This window comes from Acinonyx jubatus, chromosome D1 (assembly GCF_027475565.1).
Source record: "Acinonyx jubatus isolate Ajub_Pintada_27869175 chromosome D1, VMU_Ajub_asm_v1.0, whole genome shotgun sequence".
Taxonomy (NCBI): Eukaryota; Metazoa; Chordata; class Mammalia; order Carnivora; family Felidae; genus Acinonyx; species Acinonyx jubatus.
Window position 1 is genome coordinate 70,785,373 of NC_069390.1, and position 21,297 is coordinate 70,806,669.

The window sequence follows — 21,297 nt, forward strand, 5'->3', positions numbered from 1 at the left end:
ATATTAGGCTTATTTGTTCTAGTTCTGTGAAAAATGCTAAGTTACTGGTATTTTGATAAGGATTGCATTGCATCTGTAGATTGCTTTGGGTACTATGGACATTTAAAAATATTAATTAATCCATTCCACCAGCATAGTATATCTTTCCATTTGTTTGTGTTATCTTTGGTTTCCTTCAACAATACTTTCTACTTTTTAGAGTACAGATCTTTCACCTCCTTGGATAAATTTATTCCTAGGTATTTTCTTTTTGGTGTAGTTGTAAATGGGATTGTTTCTTTAAAATCTCTTTCTGCTACTTTGTTATTGGCATATAGAAACAACAGATTTCTGTGTATTAATTTTACATCTGGAAACTTAATCATTTATTAGTTCCATTAGTTTTTTGGTGGAGTCTTTAGGGTTTTCTGTATATAGTATCGTCATCTACAAGCAGTGACAGTTTTCCTTTTCCTTACCAATTTGGATGCCTTTTTTTTTTTTTTCCTTGTCTGACTGCTACAGCTAGGACTTCCAATATTATGTTGGAGAAACTGGCAAGAGTAAGCATCCTTGTCTTGTTCCTGATCTGTAGAGGAAAAGCCTTCAGCTTTTCACCATTGAGTGTGAGGTTAGCTGTGGGTGTGTCGTTTGTGGCCTTTATTATGTTGAAGTATGTTCCTTCTAAACCCAGTTGCTGAGAATTTTTATCATGAATTTTGAATTTTGTCAAATGGTTTTTCTGCATCTATTAAGATGATGTGATTTTTTTATTCTTCATTTTGTTAATGTGTGTCACATTGATTTGCAAATATTGAACAACCCTTATATCCCTGGAATAAATCCCACTTGATCATCATAAATGATCCTTGCATTTTTGGTTTGCTAATAATTTGTTGAGAATTTCTGAATCTATGTTCATCAGGGATATTGGCCTTCAATTTTCTTTATTTCTATGTATTTATTTTTTTGTAGTGTCTTTTAGATGGTTTTGGTATCAGGGTAATGCTGGCGTCACAGAATGGGACGTTTTACTTCCTCTTCTCTTTTTTGGAATAGTTTGAGAAAGATACATATTAGCTTTTCGTAAGTGTTTGGTAAAATATATATGTGAAGCCACTGGGCTGGCCTTGTGTTTTTTGGGAGTGTTTTCGTTACAGATTCAATTTTGTTACGAGTAATTGATCTGCTCAGATTTTTGATTTCTTCTGATTCAGTTTGAGAAGATTGTATGTTTCTAGAATTTTATCTGCTTCTTCTAGCTTGTCCAGTTTTTGGATATTTAATTTTTATAGTCTTTTATAATATTTTGTATTTTCATGGTGTTAGCTTTAACTTCTGTTTTGTTCATGATTTTGAGTCCTCTTTTTCTTCATGGGTCTGGCTAATGGGCAATCAATTTGGTTTATATTTTCAAAGAACCAGCTCTTAGTTTCACTGATACTTTCTCTCTTTTAAGTTTTTATTTCCTTTATTTCTGCTCTGATCTTTATTACTTCTTTTCTTCTACTAATTTTGGGTTTTGTTTGTTCTTTTTCTTTCTTTAAAAAAATTTTTTTTTAATGTTAATTTATTTTTGAGAGAAAGAGTGTTGTGAGCTGGGGAGGGACAGAGAGGGAGACACAGAATCCGAAGCAGGCTCCAGGCTCTCAGCTGTCAGCACAGAGCCTGACCCGGGGCTCAAACTCACAAGCCATGAGACCATGAAGCCTGAGCTGTAGTTGGCTCCTTAACCAACTGAGCCACCCAGGCACCCCTGTTCTTCTTCTAGTAAGGTTAGATTGAGATTTTTCTTGTTTCTTGAGGTAGGCCATAATGTATTGCTATAAAACCTTCTTCTTAGAACTGCTTTTGCTGTGTGCTGAAAAATTGAATCATTGTTTCCATTTCCATTTGTCTCCAGGTATTTTTTTATTTCCTCTTTGATTCATTCATTGATTTATTCGTTGTTGATAGCATATTGTTTTAACCTCAACATATTTGTGTTTTTACCAGTTCCCTTCTTGTTATTGATTTCTAATTTTTACCATTGTCATTGGAAAAGATGCTTAATAGGATTTTAATCTTAAATTTATTGAGATTTGTTTTGTGATATAGCATATGATCTGGAAAATGTTGCATGTGCCATTGTAAAGAAAGGTGCATTCTTCTATTTTTGGGTGGAATGTTCTGTATTTATCTGTTAAATCCATCTAGTCTAATGATTCATTTTGAAACCACTGTTTCATAATAGATTTTCTGTCTGGATGATATATCTATTGATGTAAGTGGGGTGTTAAAATCCCCAACTGTTATACTATTACTGTGGATTTCTACCTTCTTATGTCTGTTAACATTTGCTTTATATATTGCTTTATATGTTAGGTGCATAGATATTTACCATTGTTATATCTTCTTGTTGGATTGATCTCCTTATTATGTGATGCCTTCTTTGTCTCTTGTTATAGTCTTTGTTTTAAAGTCTGTTTGATAAAAGTATTGCTACTCCAACTTTTTTTTTTTTTTTTTTTTTTGCTTCCTCTTGCATGGATATCTTTTTCCATCCTTTCACTTTTTGTCTCTGTGTGTCTTTTGATCTGAGGTGAGTCTCTTTTAGACAGCATATAGATGGATTCTGCTTATTAATCTATTCCGTCATTCTCTCTTGATTGGAGCATTTAGTCCATTTACATTAAGGTACTAATTAATAGATATATACTCATTGCCATTTTGTTAATTGTTTTCTGGGTTTTTTTTAGTTTTTTTTCTGTTCCTTTGTTCTTCTCTTGCTCTCTTTGTGATTTGATGGTGTTCATTTAGTATTATGCTTGGGTTCCTTTTTATTTTTGTGTATTATAGGTTTGAGTTTGTGGTTATGGTAAAGTTGATATATAACCTCTTATCTATTAGTACTCTATATAAGTTGATGGCTGCTTGGGTATGAATACATTCAAAAACACTAAATTTTTGGCCCCTCCCCCTATTTTATTTATATGATGTCATATTTTACATATTTTTCATACTGCCTACCTAATATTCTAAATATAGTTGACTTTATTATTATTGTCTTTTTAACCTTCATACTAGCTTTATAAGTGACTCATTTACTACCTTTACTATATGTTTGCTTTTACCAGTAGAAATTTTTCCTTTCATAAATTTTTTTTCTAGTATGACCTTTTCTTTTCTAAAGAAGTCTCTTTAATGTTTATTGGAAGGCAGGTTTAGTGATGATGAATTCCATTAGCTGTTGTTCATCTGGGAAACTATCTCTTCATCAATTCTGAATGGTAAACTTGGTGGATGGAGTATTCTTGGTTATGTTTTTTTCTACCACTTTTAGCACTTTGAATGTATCATGCCCCTCACATCTTGCCTGCAAAGTCTCCGATAAATCAGCTCATAGCCTTATTGAGTTTCCTTTGTATGTAAGTATTTGCTTTTCCCTTGGTTCCTTTAACATTCTCTTTATGTTTTGACATTTTAATTATTATGTTTCTTGGTGTGGACTTCCTTGGGTTTATTTTATTTGGGGATCCCTGGTATTCCTGGATGTCTCTTTCCTTCCCCCAGTTAGGGAAGTTTTCAGCTGTTATTTCTTCAAATAAGTTTTCTGCTTCCTTCTCTCTTTCTTCTCCTTCTGGGAACCCTGTAATGCAGAAGTTGTTATGCTTAATGCATTGATACCTTAACCTGTCCTAATTTAAATTTTTTTTTTTCTTTTTGCTGTTCAGTTTGGTTGCTTTCCACAATCCTGTTTTCCAGCTCACTGATCTGTTCTGCTGCCTCTATTCTGCTGTCATTTTAGTTATTGTATTTTTCAGTTCTGATGGTTCTTTTTTTATATTTTCTGTCTCGTTGTTGAAATTCTCACTGAACTCACCTATTCTTCTTTCAAGTCTGTTGAGCATCTTTATGACCATTACTTTGAACTCTTTCTCAGGTAGATGGCTTATTTTTGTTTCATTTTGCTGAGGTCCAGCCCTAGCAGGTCCAGGGGTTCCCAAAGGATGAATGGCGTCGACAAAAATAACAAATGGACACAGACAATAGCAGTGTGTTAGACTGGTCGCTTTATTGTGGCAAATGTGGCATTATATGTGTTAGCAATTTCCTTGTAGAGTGCATCATCTATGTTTCTCAGCATTACGTAATTCTAAATATGTTTCTTTGTGTAATCACCCAGTAAGGAACAACATAGTTATTTTCTTGTAACATTCCCTCCTGCCCTTTTGCTTATTAATTTCTTCATACTATTTTCATTATGAATCTACATTTGTCTATAAAGCATTTGCTTTGCTATTTTCATGAAAGGTCATCTATCTCTCAACACCTCAAGTGGAACGTTTACAGGGCTATGACTTCTTAATTGTTCCTTTGAACCATTTGCAATACAAGGAACAAAAGTATTCTCTTTGGTCTGGGGTGCCGGGAGGGAGCCAAGAGGGCCCTGGGAACCCACGCCTTATGCGTTCCCAGAGAGACAATGTATACCTAGGAGCTAATGAACCATTCTGTACCTTAACCCACCAGGTCCAGTTATCATCTGGAATGCCTCCTGGGGGCCAAGTGGGTCTAGGGTTTGGAGTAACTTGTATCCATGGATACATTCCTTTGTTGGCCGGGTGGGGATTTCAAACCCATTTGTCCCCCTCCTTGGCTGGGAAATATATGGGGCTATCCTTCCTTTAGGTGGGGGACAGGCAGGCAGGGGTGGCACCGGCTGGGTATAAGGTTTCATTATCCATCTTTGGATTCTCATGGTTTTTCCCAGAGGGAGTTTATATATCCCTGAGTTTGCCCCCATGGGTTTATTTTGAGTCATCAATGCTAATTAGACCATGAGGATGGCCATGATGAATAACAGGAGGGATTCTGGTAGCTTCCCATTCAAAGGGTCGCTGTGCGTTGCCCTCTGCCAACCACCCAGGCTGTGCCATCAGGAAGGCTGGATGGATTGGCTCCCGGCATCATTTAGTTCTTTTTTTGAGGTCTTGTTCTTTTGTTTAGAACATCTTCCTCTGTCTCCTTTGTCTGACTTTGTTTGTTTCTATGAATTATGTGGAATGGGTACCTCTTCCAGTCTTGAAGGAGGAGCCTTATAGAAGAATGTCTCCTGTGTAGACTGTGTACTTGTTGGCTTTGGCTGGCTGGTTGGTGCTGGATGGGCATTGGCTGGGGCCCTCTACACAGAGGCACCCTGTCAGGTCAGCTGGAGCAAGTGTAACCCATGGTTCCTGGAGTGCTTTGCACTATGGTCACCTTGGAGGGTCAGCTGAAATGAAGCAGACTCAGGCCAAGGGTTTTTGGGGTGCTCTACATTGGGGCTGCCTTGGTGGGATGGCTGGAGATGGCATGGGAGCAGGCCAGATATGACATGGTGCTTTGTGCCTGGGTCACCTTGATGGGACAGCTGAAGCTGGTGTGGGTTAGAGGACTGAGTAATCTGACCCTGGAGAGGGTTCAAGCAGTTACACCCATTTGGCAGACATTCTATGGTTGGTAAATGGATTTCCTTCACTTAATAATCTAGTTTCCCTTTATTTTATTAAAAAAATTTTTTTACACATTCACTTATTATTGAGAGACAGACACAGAGGGTGAGCAGGGGAGGGGTAGAGAGAGGGGGAGACACAGAATCCGAAGTAGGCTCCAGGCTCTGAGCTGTCAGCACAGAGCCCGACGTGGGGCTCGAACTCACGATCTGTGAGATCATGACCTGAGCCGAAGTCCGTTGCTCAACCAACTGAGCCACCCAGGTGCTCTCTAGTTTCCTTTTAAATTACTGTTTGTTTTGTTTTTCTGTGTCCCAGGGTAGGTGACTCTGTCCATCGGCCCCTCAGTGATATCCCTCTCTACTCTAGTTTGCCACATCGGGTGGTTGTTCTCAATGTTACTGTGTGTCTGTCTTTCCTACCCTTCTTTATGTGGTCCCTCTATTCTTTGTCATGCAGAAGTTGTTCAGTCAGCCCTCAGTTCTTCTTTAGGAAGAGTTGCTCTGTTTGTGGGTGTAGATTTGGTGTGCCTGGGAACTGAGTTCAAAGTATTTATATGCGTCTATCTTGGACTGTGTCCTATTATAGTGTGTTCTTATGAGGTAGCAAGCTAGAGAGAAGTAAAAGCCTCTCTCAGCATATCCCATCTGTGTGATAGTTGTGTGTGTGTGTGTGTGTGTGTGTGTGTGTTATAGTGAGAGGAAGAGACTATCCTAATGGCTTTCCTTCTCTCCATCTAGCTTTTTTTCTATCCTCCTTTTGAAAATTATTTTTCTTTGCATCTCCTCTTTTAAAAATAGATAAATGGAGGGGCACCTGGGTGGCTCAGTTGGTTGCATCCAACTCTTGATTTTTGGCTCAGGTCAGGATCCCAGAGTCACGGGATCAAGGCCTGTGTCAGGCTGTGTGCTGACAGTGCTGAGCCTGCTTGGGATTCTCTTTCCCTGTCTCTGTGCCTCCCCTGCTTGTGTGCACGTGCACTCTAAAATAAAATACTTAAAAAAAAAATAGATAAATTTACTCTATTTCTGACTTTTAAAATTATACTTGGGTTTCCAGTCTCAGTAGCTCTCTCAAACTTCAGTGTATGTAAGGATTTCCAGGGATACCTTTTAGAAAATACAGATTTCCAGTACTTTCAGAAATTTTTAATCAGTACATCTGCAGTGGGGCCCAAAATCTGGGAGCCTCACCCCTTCATATTCTAATGCAAGGAGTCAAGGAACCACACTGTGAAAATACTTTTTTTCTGAGAATCCTTGCTATTGCTATAAATAGTAGCTACACATATTTTTCTTTTTAGTTGTGTTAATGTTGTCAACCAACCAGTTATCTGCATTTTCTCATAAATTATGGCAAAGGCATAGATATTGGATTCATAAAGGTATCTGTAGACCACCTTTATACTAAATTAATTTGCTTATTTATTTCCACAATTGGAAATATTGTGAATTAAATAACAACTTTGCTTCAACTGTAGGAGAATGCAAAAACACTCCAGGAGAGAAGCATTGCTTATATCAATTCTGATTCATCTATAGAAGGTAAATCTTACTTCAGATTATTCAACAATGCATCATCTTTTCAGTCTGCAAATTGTAACTAACTTGTAAACTGAGATTATTCTCGTCCTATGAAATTCCTCAATAGTACCTCCATTTTCCACTTGACCACAGAGAAAATGATTATGATTCAAATGAATCAGTATGAGTCATAACTAAGCTACTGATTGTAATTTCTTTAGTATGTCTGCCATTTGCCTATCTTGAATTACTACTTAAAACTCTAGTATTAACCATATTCTTCCTGTGGAGATATTAAAAGAATTTGGCTACAATATTTCAGAAGAATGTTTTATGGGATATTCCACATAGAAACACTTTATGGGAGCAATTTGAAGTGAGTACATACTACAGACTTTGCTTGGAAGCTGACATGCAACACTTGTGTCTCTAGGCTTTCTTTGTATTACTTCTAGATGAATGTCAGAGCATACTTCCGAGGTACTGAAATGCTCTGGTCTAATGTCTTGATATACACTGTCGAATTGATGGAGTAAATATGAATGGCATAGCCTTATCACTTCCTTTGCCAAAGCCCCCCTCGAAAGATAAGAGTGATGCTATTTGATTTCAAGACTATACATTGTTTATAATTAGAAATAGAATTAGACTTCTCTTGGAATTTCACCTGGAAGTATTAAAATACATTGTATTTTATTTTTTCAGGCAATTATACTCTGAGAGTTGACTGTACACCCCTTCTTTACCAATTGGTGTATAAACTGACAAAAGAGGTATATAAACAGATGTCTTAATGTTTTCTGATGAATAGATAAGTGGATAACACTTGTTTTCTTAATTAGTGGTACTGATTTTTAAACTGGTAACTGATTTGTATAAGTAAGAAGTCAGAACAAAATCTTTAATACACTATTTATATGAGCTATGTATACAAATAGCATTGCTAATCTTTCTAATAGTAGTTATTGTATACACTGTTGCCATGTAGAGGGTATACAGTTTCATTTGGCAGAGGAATTTCGATACAACAGAATGAGCTGGAATGGAGAAAGCCTTGGGTTCAAACCCTAGAAAATGAATTCCAGCAGCATCAATGATAAAAGGACATGGTCACTGAATCCAAACACTTCGCAATCTAGAGAGGATACACACTTGTAAGTGAGCAATTACACGTCAGTAGAATATTGGATACTACCAACAATGGAGAAGAATTATGGAATAGAGAAGCTGAAATCCTGGGGTGGTTGGGGAAGCATCAGAAGATGTTTACAGAATAATTAGTTCTTGGGTTGTAAAATGGAAGGGTGTGAAAGTAAGAGAGAAGGCATTCTCAGCAGAGAACACCGTAACGTAAAAAAGATGTGGAGACATGAAAGAAAATATTTCCTGGTTCAGGGTGACATAAGTATAAGGTTTTGGTGGATAAATGGTAAGAAATGGAGCATGACAAATAGGCCAAGGTCAGAAATATGGTGATGGGAAAATTAGAGAATCTTTTTTTTTTTGAAGAGACCTGGAAGATCATTTCTTCCTTTTGTTTTATCTTATTTATTTTTAAATGTTTATTTTTGAGAGAGCGAGTGAGAGAGCACATGCATGCACGTGGGGCAGAGAGAGGGAGACAGAATCCAAAGCAGGCTCCAGGCTCTAAGCTGTCAGCACCTATCTGATGTGGGGCTCGAATTCATGAACTGGGAGATCATGACCTGAGCCGACGTCAGACGCTGAACCGGCTGAGCAACCCCGGGGCCACAGAGAATCTTTAACAAGGTTATACATTATCATATTTGTTCATTAGAAAGACCACTCAGTATCAGTGTAGTGAATAGATTAAGCTGTAGCAAGTCTAATAGCAAAATGGAAATAATTCTTACAGGAATTTTGTGAATATTATTGATAAAAAGTACTTTGCACTCTAAAAATGACATATATCTTTAATTTTTGTGTACTTCATTTAAATGGTTCATTATAGAATTTAGTTACCAAATACAAATCTTTAAAGTATGTTATCACTTAGATTACAACGTGAAGTAGGTGTCACTTCTCTGTAGGTACTATTTTCCACTTTCCCTTAATATTACCCTTTCCTTTTTCCCATTAAATGCCTTTAAAAAAACAGTTTTCCCAAATGGGAGTGCTCTCATCATTCCCATCCCAACTCTCACCATATTGCGTAGCTTATACTTTTCTTGATACTTTTATTGGAATGTCCCATAAAAACATCTAAAGCAAGCTGTAAGGAAAATTCTGAGAGAATCCTGCTCAGGACATGCGTTTATGCTTTGTGCTGTCTTCCAGAGATGGCTCCTGCCTTTGATATCAAGGATAGTTAATAATTTCAGGGCCAACAGGGAGAAGTTGAGGTCTATGCCCCTTTGTACACAGGCAGATGCTTCTCCATGGCCATACCAAAACCTGGTAGAAAAAGACTTCTGTGAACGGACTATTACCATTTCAGCAACCTCTAGCATGTGTTGGCAGCGGCAAACCATGCTGGTGGCAGGAGTGGGTGCAGGATGGGAGTGGTAGAGAGGGCAGAGCTTAGAGACTGGGCAGCTGCCCGATTTAAGAACTAGGACAAGGGGTTGAAAACACCCAAGGGTCAGCATTTGTGACAAGACGGCAGAGACAGAAAGTATGCTCTAGGGGGTACAGGCTAGAAGGACTCAGTTCTGGGTAGTGCTAGACTGAAATTGTGATTCCAGAAAAGGAGAGGGTTTTTCAGGGAATTCGGTCTAAGCAGGATGTAGGAATTGGAGCAGGTTCTCAGCTATTGCAAGCTGGCGGAAGCAGAGTCGAGTAGAACCCAGTCAGTTGGCGGGGAAGGAGCAGAACGTCCCTGCTGCTGCAACACGCTGGTGGGCAAAGGAAGGACGTGGAGAGCCAGGACTGCCTTTAAGCTGCGGGCTCATGTGCAATGATGAGGCAACAACCCACTCTGCATAAAGGCCACAGAAAATATCAGAGGAATTGGTGTCTATGTTAAGATGGGGACCATTATCCCCATTTCCACAGCTGAGAAAACTAGCATTTGAAGAGGGGAAGCAACGCACCATAGGTTATGATGCTTTCAGAGCTGCGTGAGGAGGGTATGCCTTTTCCTGAACAAAGCAGAGCTACAAACACAAAATTCAGGCAATACGTGTGTTCATGAGGATCTAAAACAGGCACCTCAGCCTTCACAGTCCACACACTCTACCTTGTGGCCCTGCCGAAGATTGGAGAGAGCAGAGTGTAAGTTAGTGGCCGTACCTTTAATGGGGGCAGTAAAAAAGGTTCTTGTATTCATAGAAGCTCTTAAAATCCCCAAAGAGAAATGTGAGGTTATGCAGAGCTTTTAAAACCCATCAGATTCCAACTTGGTTTGAATACAATTGGACTTTCCAAAACAGCAGTTCCTCCTTTCCCCTCGGGCTCTGCAAAACCAGGACTTACATTGCCCTTGTCAGGCTTAGATGCTTCAGCCACGTCTGCCACCCTGAGGCCTCTCTTGAAAGGTCTTTTAGGACAGAAGCAACTTACTTACGTAAATCTTGTATCCAAGTTTTCCCCCAGTGACTTACTCAAGGACATCTAAACTGCTAAAAATTAAAGTGATAACATTTGTTATAAATCTGCAACTCTATTAAAAAAGTTTACCAAAATAAGCCAGAGATTTTTATCTCACGTACATGGCAAAATTATCAATAGGCAGGCAACAAAAATGAACATGAATTTGGTTGTATTTTTTTGTCATTTGCTTGTTTTTCTATAAAGAACATGATATATGTCCATATAGTTAGAAGTTGATAACCTATGGTTTTATTATCGACATAAATTTAGTTGCTTCTGCCTCTAATTCCCAATATTTGATGTTTCTTTCCAGATATCCAGCCCAGATGATGGTTTTGAGAGTAAGTCTCTTTATGAAAGCTGGTTGGAAAAGGACCCTTCATCTGAAAATAAAGATTTTCCTAGGTGAATTACTTGTATATTTTCTACTGTTAGGATCAATTGTGAATTCCCCTTTGCCCGTTGTTTCTCCAGAAATGTAATTCTCAGCTGTGTCAACAATGTGAGTAGAAGAAAGATAATCCCAAAGAATCCCTGTGTAGCCTTCAATTTGCTAATGGGACAGAATAGCCAAGTCTTTGAATCTATAATAAATTCTACTTTTGCAAATGTTTAGCCAAAATTATTTTGCCACATTATCAGGTATTATTTTGCATTTTTGTATTAAATTTTAGATATGTATTCAGTGCATTAATGTGACACCAAATGATAATGATGAAATATGGATTATTTGCTTCTAAGTTTAAGGGGCATTATAAGTCACTACCAAATTGTGTCTTTACCTGTAATGAATATAGAATGTATTAATTTTTTACTTTTCATTCACACAACAGTTTTCTTCAATTTTTTTTCTCCTGCAATACTATTTCTATAAACCAGCAGATGATGGTAACAGTTAATAGCTCCATTACATACTCCAAATAAATCTTGTGAAAGTTTGTTTCCATTGTAAAAGTTTTACATGATTAAAAAAAAAACAAAAAAAAACCTAGAGTCAAAAAAAAGGTTTTAAAATACCTACATCTCAAAAACACATTGGAAGTATGTATTTTCTAATACACCTATAATTTTCTTCTTTGCTTACCATTTTATCATAAATTTTCCCATTTTATTGCATATATATTACATATGTATGTATGTAGTGGTTTCTTAACTACATGCAAAAAAATATATTGTAATTTCATTTTCTAAATAAGGCATAGATTCTTCGTGATCCTAAATACACTTTATCATGGCAGTTTTCTTACTATAGTTCTCTGAGGGTAGTGACCAAATTTTATTTTTCTCTTTTTCCTCTCTATGTAAATATTCTAAAAGACTGACGATGTGAGAGAGACCACAGTCACTAGGCTGCTGTCTTCGGTGGCACTGTTCAACTGTGACTGTAGTCAGTGCAGATTTACAGGTTTAACGCAGCAATTTCCGGCACGTGACAGGAAAGTAGCTTGGGGTGGTGTACCTTCTAATTTTTGTAAATGTGCTGTGCAATTCCTTGCTATTCCTGGGACAGGATTCATTTTTCTATTTTTTTAACTTCATATTTTTTAACTTATGCATTTATAATATCCTTGTGTGTGTATATACACATATTCTACATCTAGAATCAACAAGCTGGGATCTGGAAGTGATTTTGAAGCTTACTTTCAGAGACTTGGGATTGCTTCAGGCAGAACCCGTTACACTAAGAACAGGGTAAGCCATTTCAATATTTTGGATACATAGCATTTTATCCAACTTCTTGTTAGGAATTTTAAACTGTTTAGTTCTTTGGTACCAGGGTACCAGGTCATGTGGCCTGGGAAGAATTCCAGGGCTGGAGGCTGACTTCATGTCTCTTTGTAGATGGACTAGGAATTAATTTGGGTTATTCAGTGAATTTTCCTTGCAGGATTATTCAATGAAATGGTAGCTGGGAGATTATTGCCAAGTGCTTCGCTGGTTAGCAGAACCAAGTAGTGCACATCCCTGTTCTCATTCAGGCTTTATTGGAAAATCCCGTTCTCCTCCACTTTTCCTGAGGAAAATGTGCATGTGAAGAACCTGTTTTAGTCACAGGGAATGCTAGGCCACGAGTCTTTACTGTCAGTAGCCCCTCTTCACATCCTCACTCCTGCCTGTCATCTGAGTCCAGGGCTCCTGAGTAGGGAATAAAACAAGTTCCTCCTGATTTTTAAGTTGATTAACTTTTCTGATCAGTTTGCACCATTGCCATTCAAACACACTGATGATATGTGAGTATTTGAATATGCCAACATGTGCCGTGTTTGCTTGTCTAGGTTATAAATTATGTGATAAACCAAACTGAAGATTACATCAGCAAACCCAGATTTGTCAGAGATTTTAATAATTTTCAAATCATAATTGCAATACACAGTCTTGCTTGCCTAGAATACATACCTTTTGTAAATCTGATTCTCCAGAATCAGAACAGAGATGAAAGCAAAATAAATCTGTATCCTGATACTCATTAAACTCTTTCAAGGCCTGTTCACTTTTATATTCTGTCATCAATCTGAACACAGTTGTCTAGTTTCTAAGAAACTGCAGATTAAAAGCAGGACATTAGACAGGAGAGAGACTGACACAAGGATTCGCAGTAAAAATGTTAACCTTATAGCCAAGTAGCATATAGGTAAAACTAAACTTAGGAAAGGCAGACCTAAGGAGTAAAACAAATATTTATATAAAATACATCTATGTAATAGTTTACAATGGTAGCCCTTAATTGCATAATAAAGGTTAGATGGCATTTGGTTATACAGTTTGGGAAGGCAGAGAAGGTGCTTAAATGTAGATTCTATACAGATCTTAGCTGCCCAGAACCTTTCATTTCCAATCAATTGATAGATAATTGTAAACTGTGTTAATATGCAATTTGAGTATGTATGCCTTAATTTCAGTTATCAGAAATACAATAACAATTTTGAAGTATTTTGAATGAAGATTACGTGAATGATAAATAACAGTAAAATTTTAAATGGTTGAATAGTTGGTGAAACTGTTAGATTTTAACTTTTTGCTTCATGATAAAACTCAGAGTTCCACATGGTTGTATTTTTTTTCCTGCATTTTTAAGATTACATAAATATTATAATTGGAGTATTTAATGTTTGTCTATATTCAGTACCTACCCATATTTTGTTTCCCCAGAAAACAGATAAGTACAGCAGCTACCCGGTATACCATACAATTTATGAGACGTTTGAATTAGTAGAGAATTTTTATGACCCTACTTTTAAAAAACAGCTTTCAGTGGCTCAGTTACGAGGGGCACTGGTTTATGAGATTGCAGACTCTATAATCATTCCTTTCAATATTGAAGACTATGCAAAAGCTTTGAAAAACTATGCAACAAGCATCTACAATTTATCTAAGAAACATGACCAACGATTGAGAGACCATGGAGTATCATTTGGTAAGAATGGCTGGGTATATTTTATAATCTGAGTTAGAGCTTTCAGATATCGTCTCCGACTGTCATCACTGCACACTCTTTCATCCTAGAATACATCCTTGCGTTACTTAATTTTGATTTCTAGGAAAAAACTTGAAACACCGTTAAAGAATGTCATTTAACCTGGTATTTGTAGGATGAATTTGTTTTGCTAAGTTAGTGCTATGAACATTGGGTTGGTTAATATTTTCCCTATATTGCTGCCTTTAGAAATATTTTTGCTGTTAAAAGAACAATACTATAAAAATACAATACTGCACAAAGATGGGAAAATAGAGAAAACCAATTCCACTACACATATAATTATTGTATATTTTTGTTTACATGGAGATTTTTTTACCTGGTTTAAGCATTGTTTCATTTTGTGTATTTTATATTCATTTTATATTCACATTGCCATTTTGTGGTTACTGTTATGTACTATGCTATCTCCAACAAAGCAGGGATGAAATATAGTATGGTGCAAAGGACTGAGCATTGGGTCTAGAAGCAGTTCCCTGGTTCAAATCCCGGTTCTAATATTTAGTCATTGTGTGATGTTGGAAAAGTTACATGACCTTTGTCAATTTTCCTCTGAGTGAAATGGTAAAGAATATAACGTTTCCAAGACTGCTGTGGGACATTCAGTTGGTTGGATATATAGACACAGTGGTGAGTCTTATAAACGTTACCTACTAGTACTGTTTTACTATAACCATTTTCTTTTAATCTGGGAGTAGATATTCTTAGTACATACCAAAATTATCAAGTATGTACTCAGTGTCTACTGTCTACTGTGTTATTTCCTGGGAGATACCAGAATGTTTAAAAAATAATCATTGTCCTCAAAGAGCACAGGCTCTCACGTGAGGGAAAAGACAAAAAATGCGAGGGACAGGCTGTTATAGGACGCTACAGAGAGTACTGTAGGGACACAGAGTAAGTAGAGAGAAGTCAGCAATGGCTTTGGAATATTGCATACAAATTAGTAATCTTCAAAGTCATGAGCAGCAGGTACTACGATCTAGATAAAGTGATACAAAGAAAATCTAGGAAATTGTATTTACATACAATTGGATTGGAGAGTCTCTTTAACGAGGCAAATGAAATCGGAATAAGCAGAGCTGACAGCGAGATAGACATTCACAGTTCTGTGGCTCGCCAGCATCCTCTTCTTTTCCTAGATGCCCCGATTTTCTTTTGATGAATTACCTTTTATCACTTTAAGTCAGGATCCAACCGAGAGAGAAAGCACACAGTTACAGGGGAAGGCCACTCTTCACACAAAGTGACTTAACCTACTCTATTAATGCCCCTTTCCCCCCATATTTTCACCCTCTCCACCTCAGTGGCAATATTCCATCCACGTTAAACCATCTTGTAACTTTCTTATAAACATTTCTTCTACCTAATGTACCCTACTCCCTTCCCAATCAAAATTCTTCATTTAGTGCCAGGCAAAAAGCAGTCCCTAACATGTTTTAATGAATGAATGATGGATAGGATGGATATGTAATTTACATGGTCTCCAGTTCTCTACTTCCTTCTACCAATCTAGTACTGTCCTACCTTCCTAACACTCTACTGAAATTGCTTTTGCCAAAGTTATTCACCTGTTACTAAATACCAGGCACACATTTTATTTCTTATCCAATTTGACTATTGTGGTTCACTGGAAATTTAAAATTCTTTCCTCAACACTCTTTGGCTTCAAAAATATCTATTATTAGATTATTTTGTACTTGGCTTTAAGAATAGCAAAAATAATTAGAGCTTAAAGGATATCTAGGGCTAAAAAAGACCTTGTCTTTTATATTGAAAGTAACTATTTACTAGCTGTGTGACCTAACAGAAATCCTGTGGAGCAGTAAGTGCTTTCTCTGCCAAATGAATATTGTATTCCCTGTATCACAGGATTAATGAAGGAAATCAATGATTTATGCTAATGTTCAGTTTAGAAAAGATGGAAAATGATACAGGTTGTTGTAATAAAAAAAATATGTTGAGAATCTTCTCACTTCTTAGAATCTATGTTAACTAAAGAAAAGCTTGACTAGACCAGACCTGATCCTGTTTGAGTCCACATACACCAGCTTGTCACAGGTTGCATTTAAACAAGATCTTAAATGCACTGCTTAAAAAGAGGGGTTGGTTAACATTGATTTAGTCTCTAATTATTGCAGGAACACAGCTCAATTTATAGCTGTATCCAGTATCTAGCATACAGAAGTTGTATTAATATATATTGAATGAGTATCTGCATGAATGGTAAATTAGGAGTTAAAATAATTATGTCCTAGACTCTTGAAAGTTCCTTTATGAAGGACCAATTTAGAAATGTTGTTTTTTCCATTGTCTCTTTGTTACAATATTTTCTGATCTTCATGGATGTACAAGAAGGCTCAGTAGAAAAACAGTTTTAATATCTATTCAGTCCTGTCAGCCTGGAATGTGGAGGGCAGGGAAGTGAACATCTGAAATAAGAAGCATTTACTAATATACCTTCCACTTTTCTATTTTTAAAAGATTCTTTATTTTCTGCTGTGAAAAACTTCTCAGATGCTGCTTCCGATTTTCATAGAAGACTCACAGAAGTTGATCTTAACAAGTAAGTTTCAAATGTAAAGTTTCCTATTTTGAAAAGTAATCTAGTTACTAGAGTGAATCGTGTACACTTACCTAGGCAGGCAGCTCTAAGTCACTGCTACCCAAATTAAGGTCTGTAACTACAGCATCACTTAGGAGCTTGTCATCAAACGTAGAATTCTGCACTTTAACAAACTCCCAGGATGGTCAGTATTCACACTGAAGTTTGAGAAGCAGTGCTCTATCTGGTAGACTGAAAACCCCTCCCAAGACAAGGGACAGCCTCATGCCTTCAGGAGGCTGCATAAGAATTTTGAGTGTAATTCATCGTTCCGTGGGTAAATGCACTTGTAGTATATTTTACTAAAGTCCCAATACTTCTATGACCAGTGTAGGAATTCTTTTACTGATAGAATTTTTGCCACTTTTAGATTGAAATATAATTTGTAAAGTTCTATTCAAAGCATTATTTAACAAGCATAAGCTGTCCTATCACATTTACTTTTTCAGATCCAATTACAGTAAGCTCTCCCACTACCCATATAGGCAGAAAGATTATCCTTCATTCTGAGGGGCTTCTCTCTCCTTTGGATTGTAGGAAAGCCCAGAGAATTTGTGTAGCACCCCAGGAAGAGTTGGCAGATGCCAAGTGTGAAAGGGGATTCCCAGCCCATGATGGGCAACTTCCTGCAGACTGGCACCCTTCCTGCAGACTGCTGCAACCTTCCTTCATTTGTTGTTGTTCAGCCTTTATTCTGCAACTTTCTTCCACAGTGGAACTGAATGGCTTATCAACAACTGATAGTACACCCAGTCGGCCTTTGCAGGAGGCCTGGCTGTCCTTCTAGAGAGAATTAAAACTTTTAGTTCTTTCTGTGGTCTTGAAAAACAAAACAAGCCATCTCCAGTAGGTCTCTCTTACTCTGAATATTAGGAAGATGACCCTCTTGTTATATGTAGCTTACATATAAAGGATTACTGTTAATATGTATTTTCTTAAAAACCTATGTATTTTAGAAGTTTATTTTTCCATGCCTTACGCTATATTATTTTAAACTATAGTTCCATGAAAGAGTTACAGTTACCTATTTCTTATTTTCAAAGTCCTATTGCAGTGAGAATCATGAATGACCAATTGATGCTCCTGGAGAGAGCATTCATCGATCCTCTTGGTTTACCAGGGAGGCGGTTCTATAGGTAAGGAAGCAACATGTGTTCCACTAAACGATATTAAATACTCCAGTGTGACCAAAACCAGCATATCCAAAGTCTGCTTTAAACTGTTGCCATCAGATGAATGGAAGGTGAATATGTATGCTGAGAAGAATATGGGTAAGATTATGCATTAGAACAGTGTAACTTGTAGTATCAGAAAAATTAATTTCATGTTGTTTACTGCTTTGCTACAGATGTAAATGATAGTTGAAAAATAACCTGTAAATATAAAGGCTATTAGTATGTTAGAGCTTGTGTAGTTCAAATTTCTACATTAATTCCTTCTATAGGATCTGAGGTAAGTAGCTTGTCTAGCCTCTGAATCTTCCAATTGTAGGAAGCTTACCACCTCATGAGGAAGTCCATCCCATTTTAAGAGAGGTCTACTTTAATAGAATTTTTTCTTTATAAGATCTTTTTCCCTGTAATTTTCTCCTTCTAATCCTATCTACTCTCCAAAATCAAATAGAATAAATCTAGATACATTTCCATGCAAAATTTTAGGTTTTTAAAGATGGCTGCCATGTTCTGAAGAAATATCCTTTTTGTTTCTGTATTTCTACATCAAGTTTTCTTTCAGTATCTTGGCTGTGTGCTTGGGCAGACTCCAGTTTCTTAAGATACCTCTTAAACTGTGGTTCCTTGGTGAAAATTCACGAGGCTGTTTATCATCAGATAACCTATGCCAGAGATAGTTCTATATGTTAGCTTTCTTATAAATATTAGTGACTAGTATTAATATTTAATTAGAAGCACAGGCTTTTTTAGAGCCCTGCTCTGGCTCATACTAAGTAACCTGGGCAAAATACTTCTCTAAAGCTCATTTTCCTTAGCTGTTAAAGGAGATAACTGCTTTCACCCCACAGGTTTATATATTTCAGGCATGTGGAAGATTGAGCTCAGAGAGGGATATATTCAGTAAATGGCTGCTATTTTCAGAAAATAATTCCTATAAATAATAGCAGCCCTCAGTTAAGTATTTACATGTCAAATTAAAAGCGAAAAGCAAAGCTACATGTTAATCCTCTCCTGCCTGTATTTGTATTTTATAAGCAAAATGTCTCTATTTTGTCAAAATGAATGCAGCCTTGTAGAATAAAAAGGGACAGTGATCCTTCAGCATTCCCTTCTGTAACCCATACCCAGCCATTTGCTAGTCTCTAAAGAAAATGTTTTATATACACGTGTGTATATGTATGTGTGTGTATACGTATATATATTCATCCAACTATATTTATATAAATGGGCCTACACATTATTTTTCAGCTTGTTCTTTCTTCGTAACAATTTATCTCCAAGATCCTCCCATGTCGGTATATATCTGGCGTGCAGTGTTCCACTGTATGGCTTATATGTGTAATTTTTAAAGTCCTTGTTGAGTTTTTATTTACTATTGGGATAAATACTGTAGGATGCCCCCGTGTCCTATTTGAACATGTCCTAATATCTAATGAGTATGTGGATTTAACACATTTTAAATTTAAGTAACTGCCACACTGTCTTCTAAAAAGACTGCACTATATTTTGAAAATATGTTTAGAACTATTACCTGAATATTAAGACTATATTCTAAAGCCCAGGGAGTACAAGAGCAATGCAGGAAGACCCTGAACTCGCCCCCTCCCATGGACACACTTAAGCTACAACTCTGTGTGAACCACATTTCCTCCGAAGGAGACCTGAAGACTAGCGGAGCAACCCCTTCATTATCAAACAAGAAAAAGGCCTGACTGAAGATGGTAGGAGAGTCTGAGAACTAATTCTGCCATAAACCTGGCCCAAGGCACACGACCCACAATTGGGAGGGAATTTATAAACCCAGAACCTCTCCTTGGGGAATGAAGGGTTCATACTTCAAATAGGACTCACCAGCTTTTCAGACGTATGCCTGAGATGAGCCTCCAAAACATCTGGCTATGGAAACTAATGGTGTGCTCACATTCAAGAGACCCAAAGGGCTGTGGAGAACTGAGGCACGGCTCTTTAAGGGCTTAAATGGACTCACTTGCCACAGTGCACAAGCAGCACTTTGAAAAGCAGACTCCACGTGAAACATTCACTTGCTAGCTTTAATGCATCATGTGGAGGCACATGCTGGACTGTTCTCTGGGATGGAGGCTGGTGGGTGCCATCTTCGCATTCTTCCTCTGCTGAGCTCCAAAGTGCCAGTATCTCCTGGAAGGGAGGCTTTACACTTACATTTTAAAGCTGCTGCCCAGGGATGCCCTTTGACTGGCTCTGGAGCCAGAGGGTCTTATATTCCTGGGTCCCATGGGACTGGGACAACTGGGAGATGGTTCTTGGCTAACTACCACCTACAGTGTACTGCACAGATAGTGGACTGAAACAGGACTTTTTGTCCAGGAGCTCTGGCCTCAGGAGAAAGCCTCTGGTCTGGCATGTATCTACCAGTCTGTGGCTGAGAAACCTCTTTGCACTCTCCCCCTGCTTTCCCCAGCTTGATGGCATATCCCCAAATGGAGTTTGCACCTTTGTCCAGCACCCCAGTTTTTGCAGCTGCTGCAGGGGACACCTGTACATTGTATGGCTCTGGTGGCCAACAGGACAAGGCTGATGGGTCCCACAGGACAGTAATCAATGGAGCAGCAGCTACCCCCAGGGCACAGCCAAGAGACAGCAGATCCAAGAGCTCAGTCTTCCAGTGAAAGAGGTCTTAGTTTTATCATCATGGCTACAGCCTGAGGGGCAGGCTTCTAATTAAAACACACATCTAAGCATTAGTTATAAGAGGCCTCAGAGGGCAGGTGCTCTCACTCTGCCTGTTCCAGAGCACCAACACCTCTGGGAGGGGAGTTCTCACACCCTGGTGTTTGTGGCTCGCTCGGTGGGGGTGGGGAGCCTCCTGAAACAGATGCCACTGCACAGTGGACTGAAACTCACATCCTCTTTTTGTAGAAGAAGCATATTTATCCCGAAGCTTCAGCCTAAGAGCAGCCTTCAGATTTGGCACTCATCTAGAGGCCTATGGAGATACTCTCAGGCAATGTGGATGAGGGCAGTGCCATCTTTGTGCTCATAACTACAGCTTGCTGGTATATTCCAGAAAACAGCTTATGTTTGCAGTCTCACAGAAAGTTTGGAAACCAGACCCTCAGGCAGCAGCTTTCAATCATCCTGAATTTAGGTGGCAAGAGATTCCCCTTTGGTACACTGACAGGTCTTGGCACACCCTCAGCTACCAGGAGCTCTTAAAAATAGTCTGCTTGGACAACCACAAGTTTGAGAAACAAATGATAGGGCAAGGTGGAATGAAAAGGTTTATTTTCAACATTGGGAGAGGTGGCCGTTTCATCTAAAGCACAGAAACCAACAAAGAGGAAAAAAAAAAAAACCAGGAATATGTTCCAAATGAAAGAATTACGATAAAACCTTGGAAAAATACCTCAGTGAAATGGAGATAAATAATCTACTTGATAAAGAGCTCAAACTATGGCCATGAATATGCTCACCAAAATTGGAAGAATGGATGAACACAGAAGTTGGAAAAAAAAAAAAAAAAAGTACCAAATAGAAA

General features: G+C 37.8%; 1 protein-coding gene across 4 annotated transcripts in view; it reads left to right on the forward strand.

Annotated features, from left to right (window-relative positions):
- The window catches only part of NAALAD2 (N-acetylated alpha-linked acidic dipeptidase 2), a 70,139-nt gene that overhangs the window by 38,069 nt on the left and 10,773 nt on the right, over positions 1-21,297 (forward strand). For 3 of the 4 annotated variants that reach the window (XM_015081238.3, XM_015081246.3, XM_027040008.2), the window contains 7 exons: positions 6,934-6,997; positions 7,682-7,749; positions 10,842-10,933; positions 12,130-12,220; positions 13,679-13,943; positions 16,488-16,569; positions 17,652-17,744. In XM_015081238.3, coding sequence (XP_014936724.2) covers positions 6,934-6,997; positions 7,682-7,749; positions 10,842-10,933; positions 12,130-12,220; positions 13,679-13,943; positions 16,488-16,569; positions 17,652-17,744 — 755 coding nt within the window. Of the gene's footprint in view, positions 1-6,933; positions 6,998-7,681; positions 7,750-10,841; positions 10,934-12,129; positions 12,221-13,678; positions 13,944-16,487; positions 16,570-17,651; positions 17,880-21,297 lie in introns of all 4 variants that reach the window. The other variant, XR_008290539.1, reaches the window with a different exon arrangement.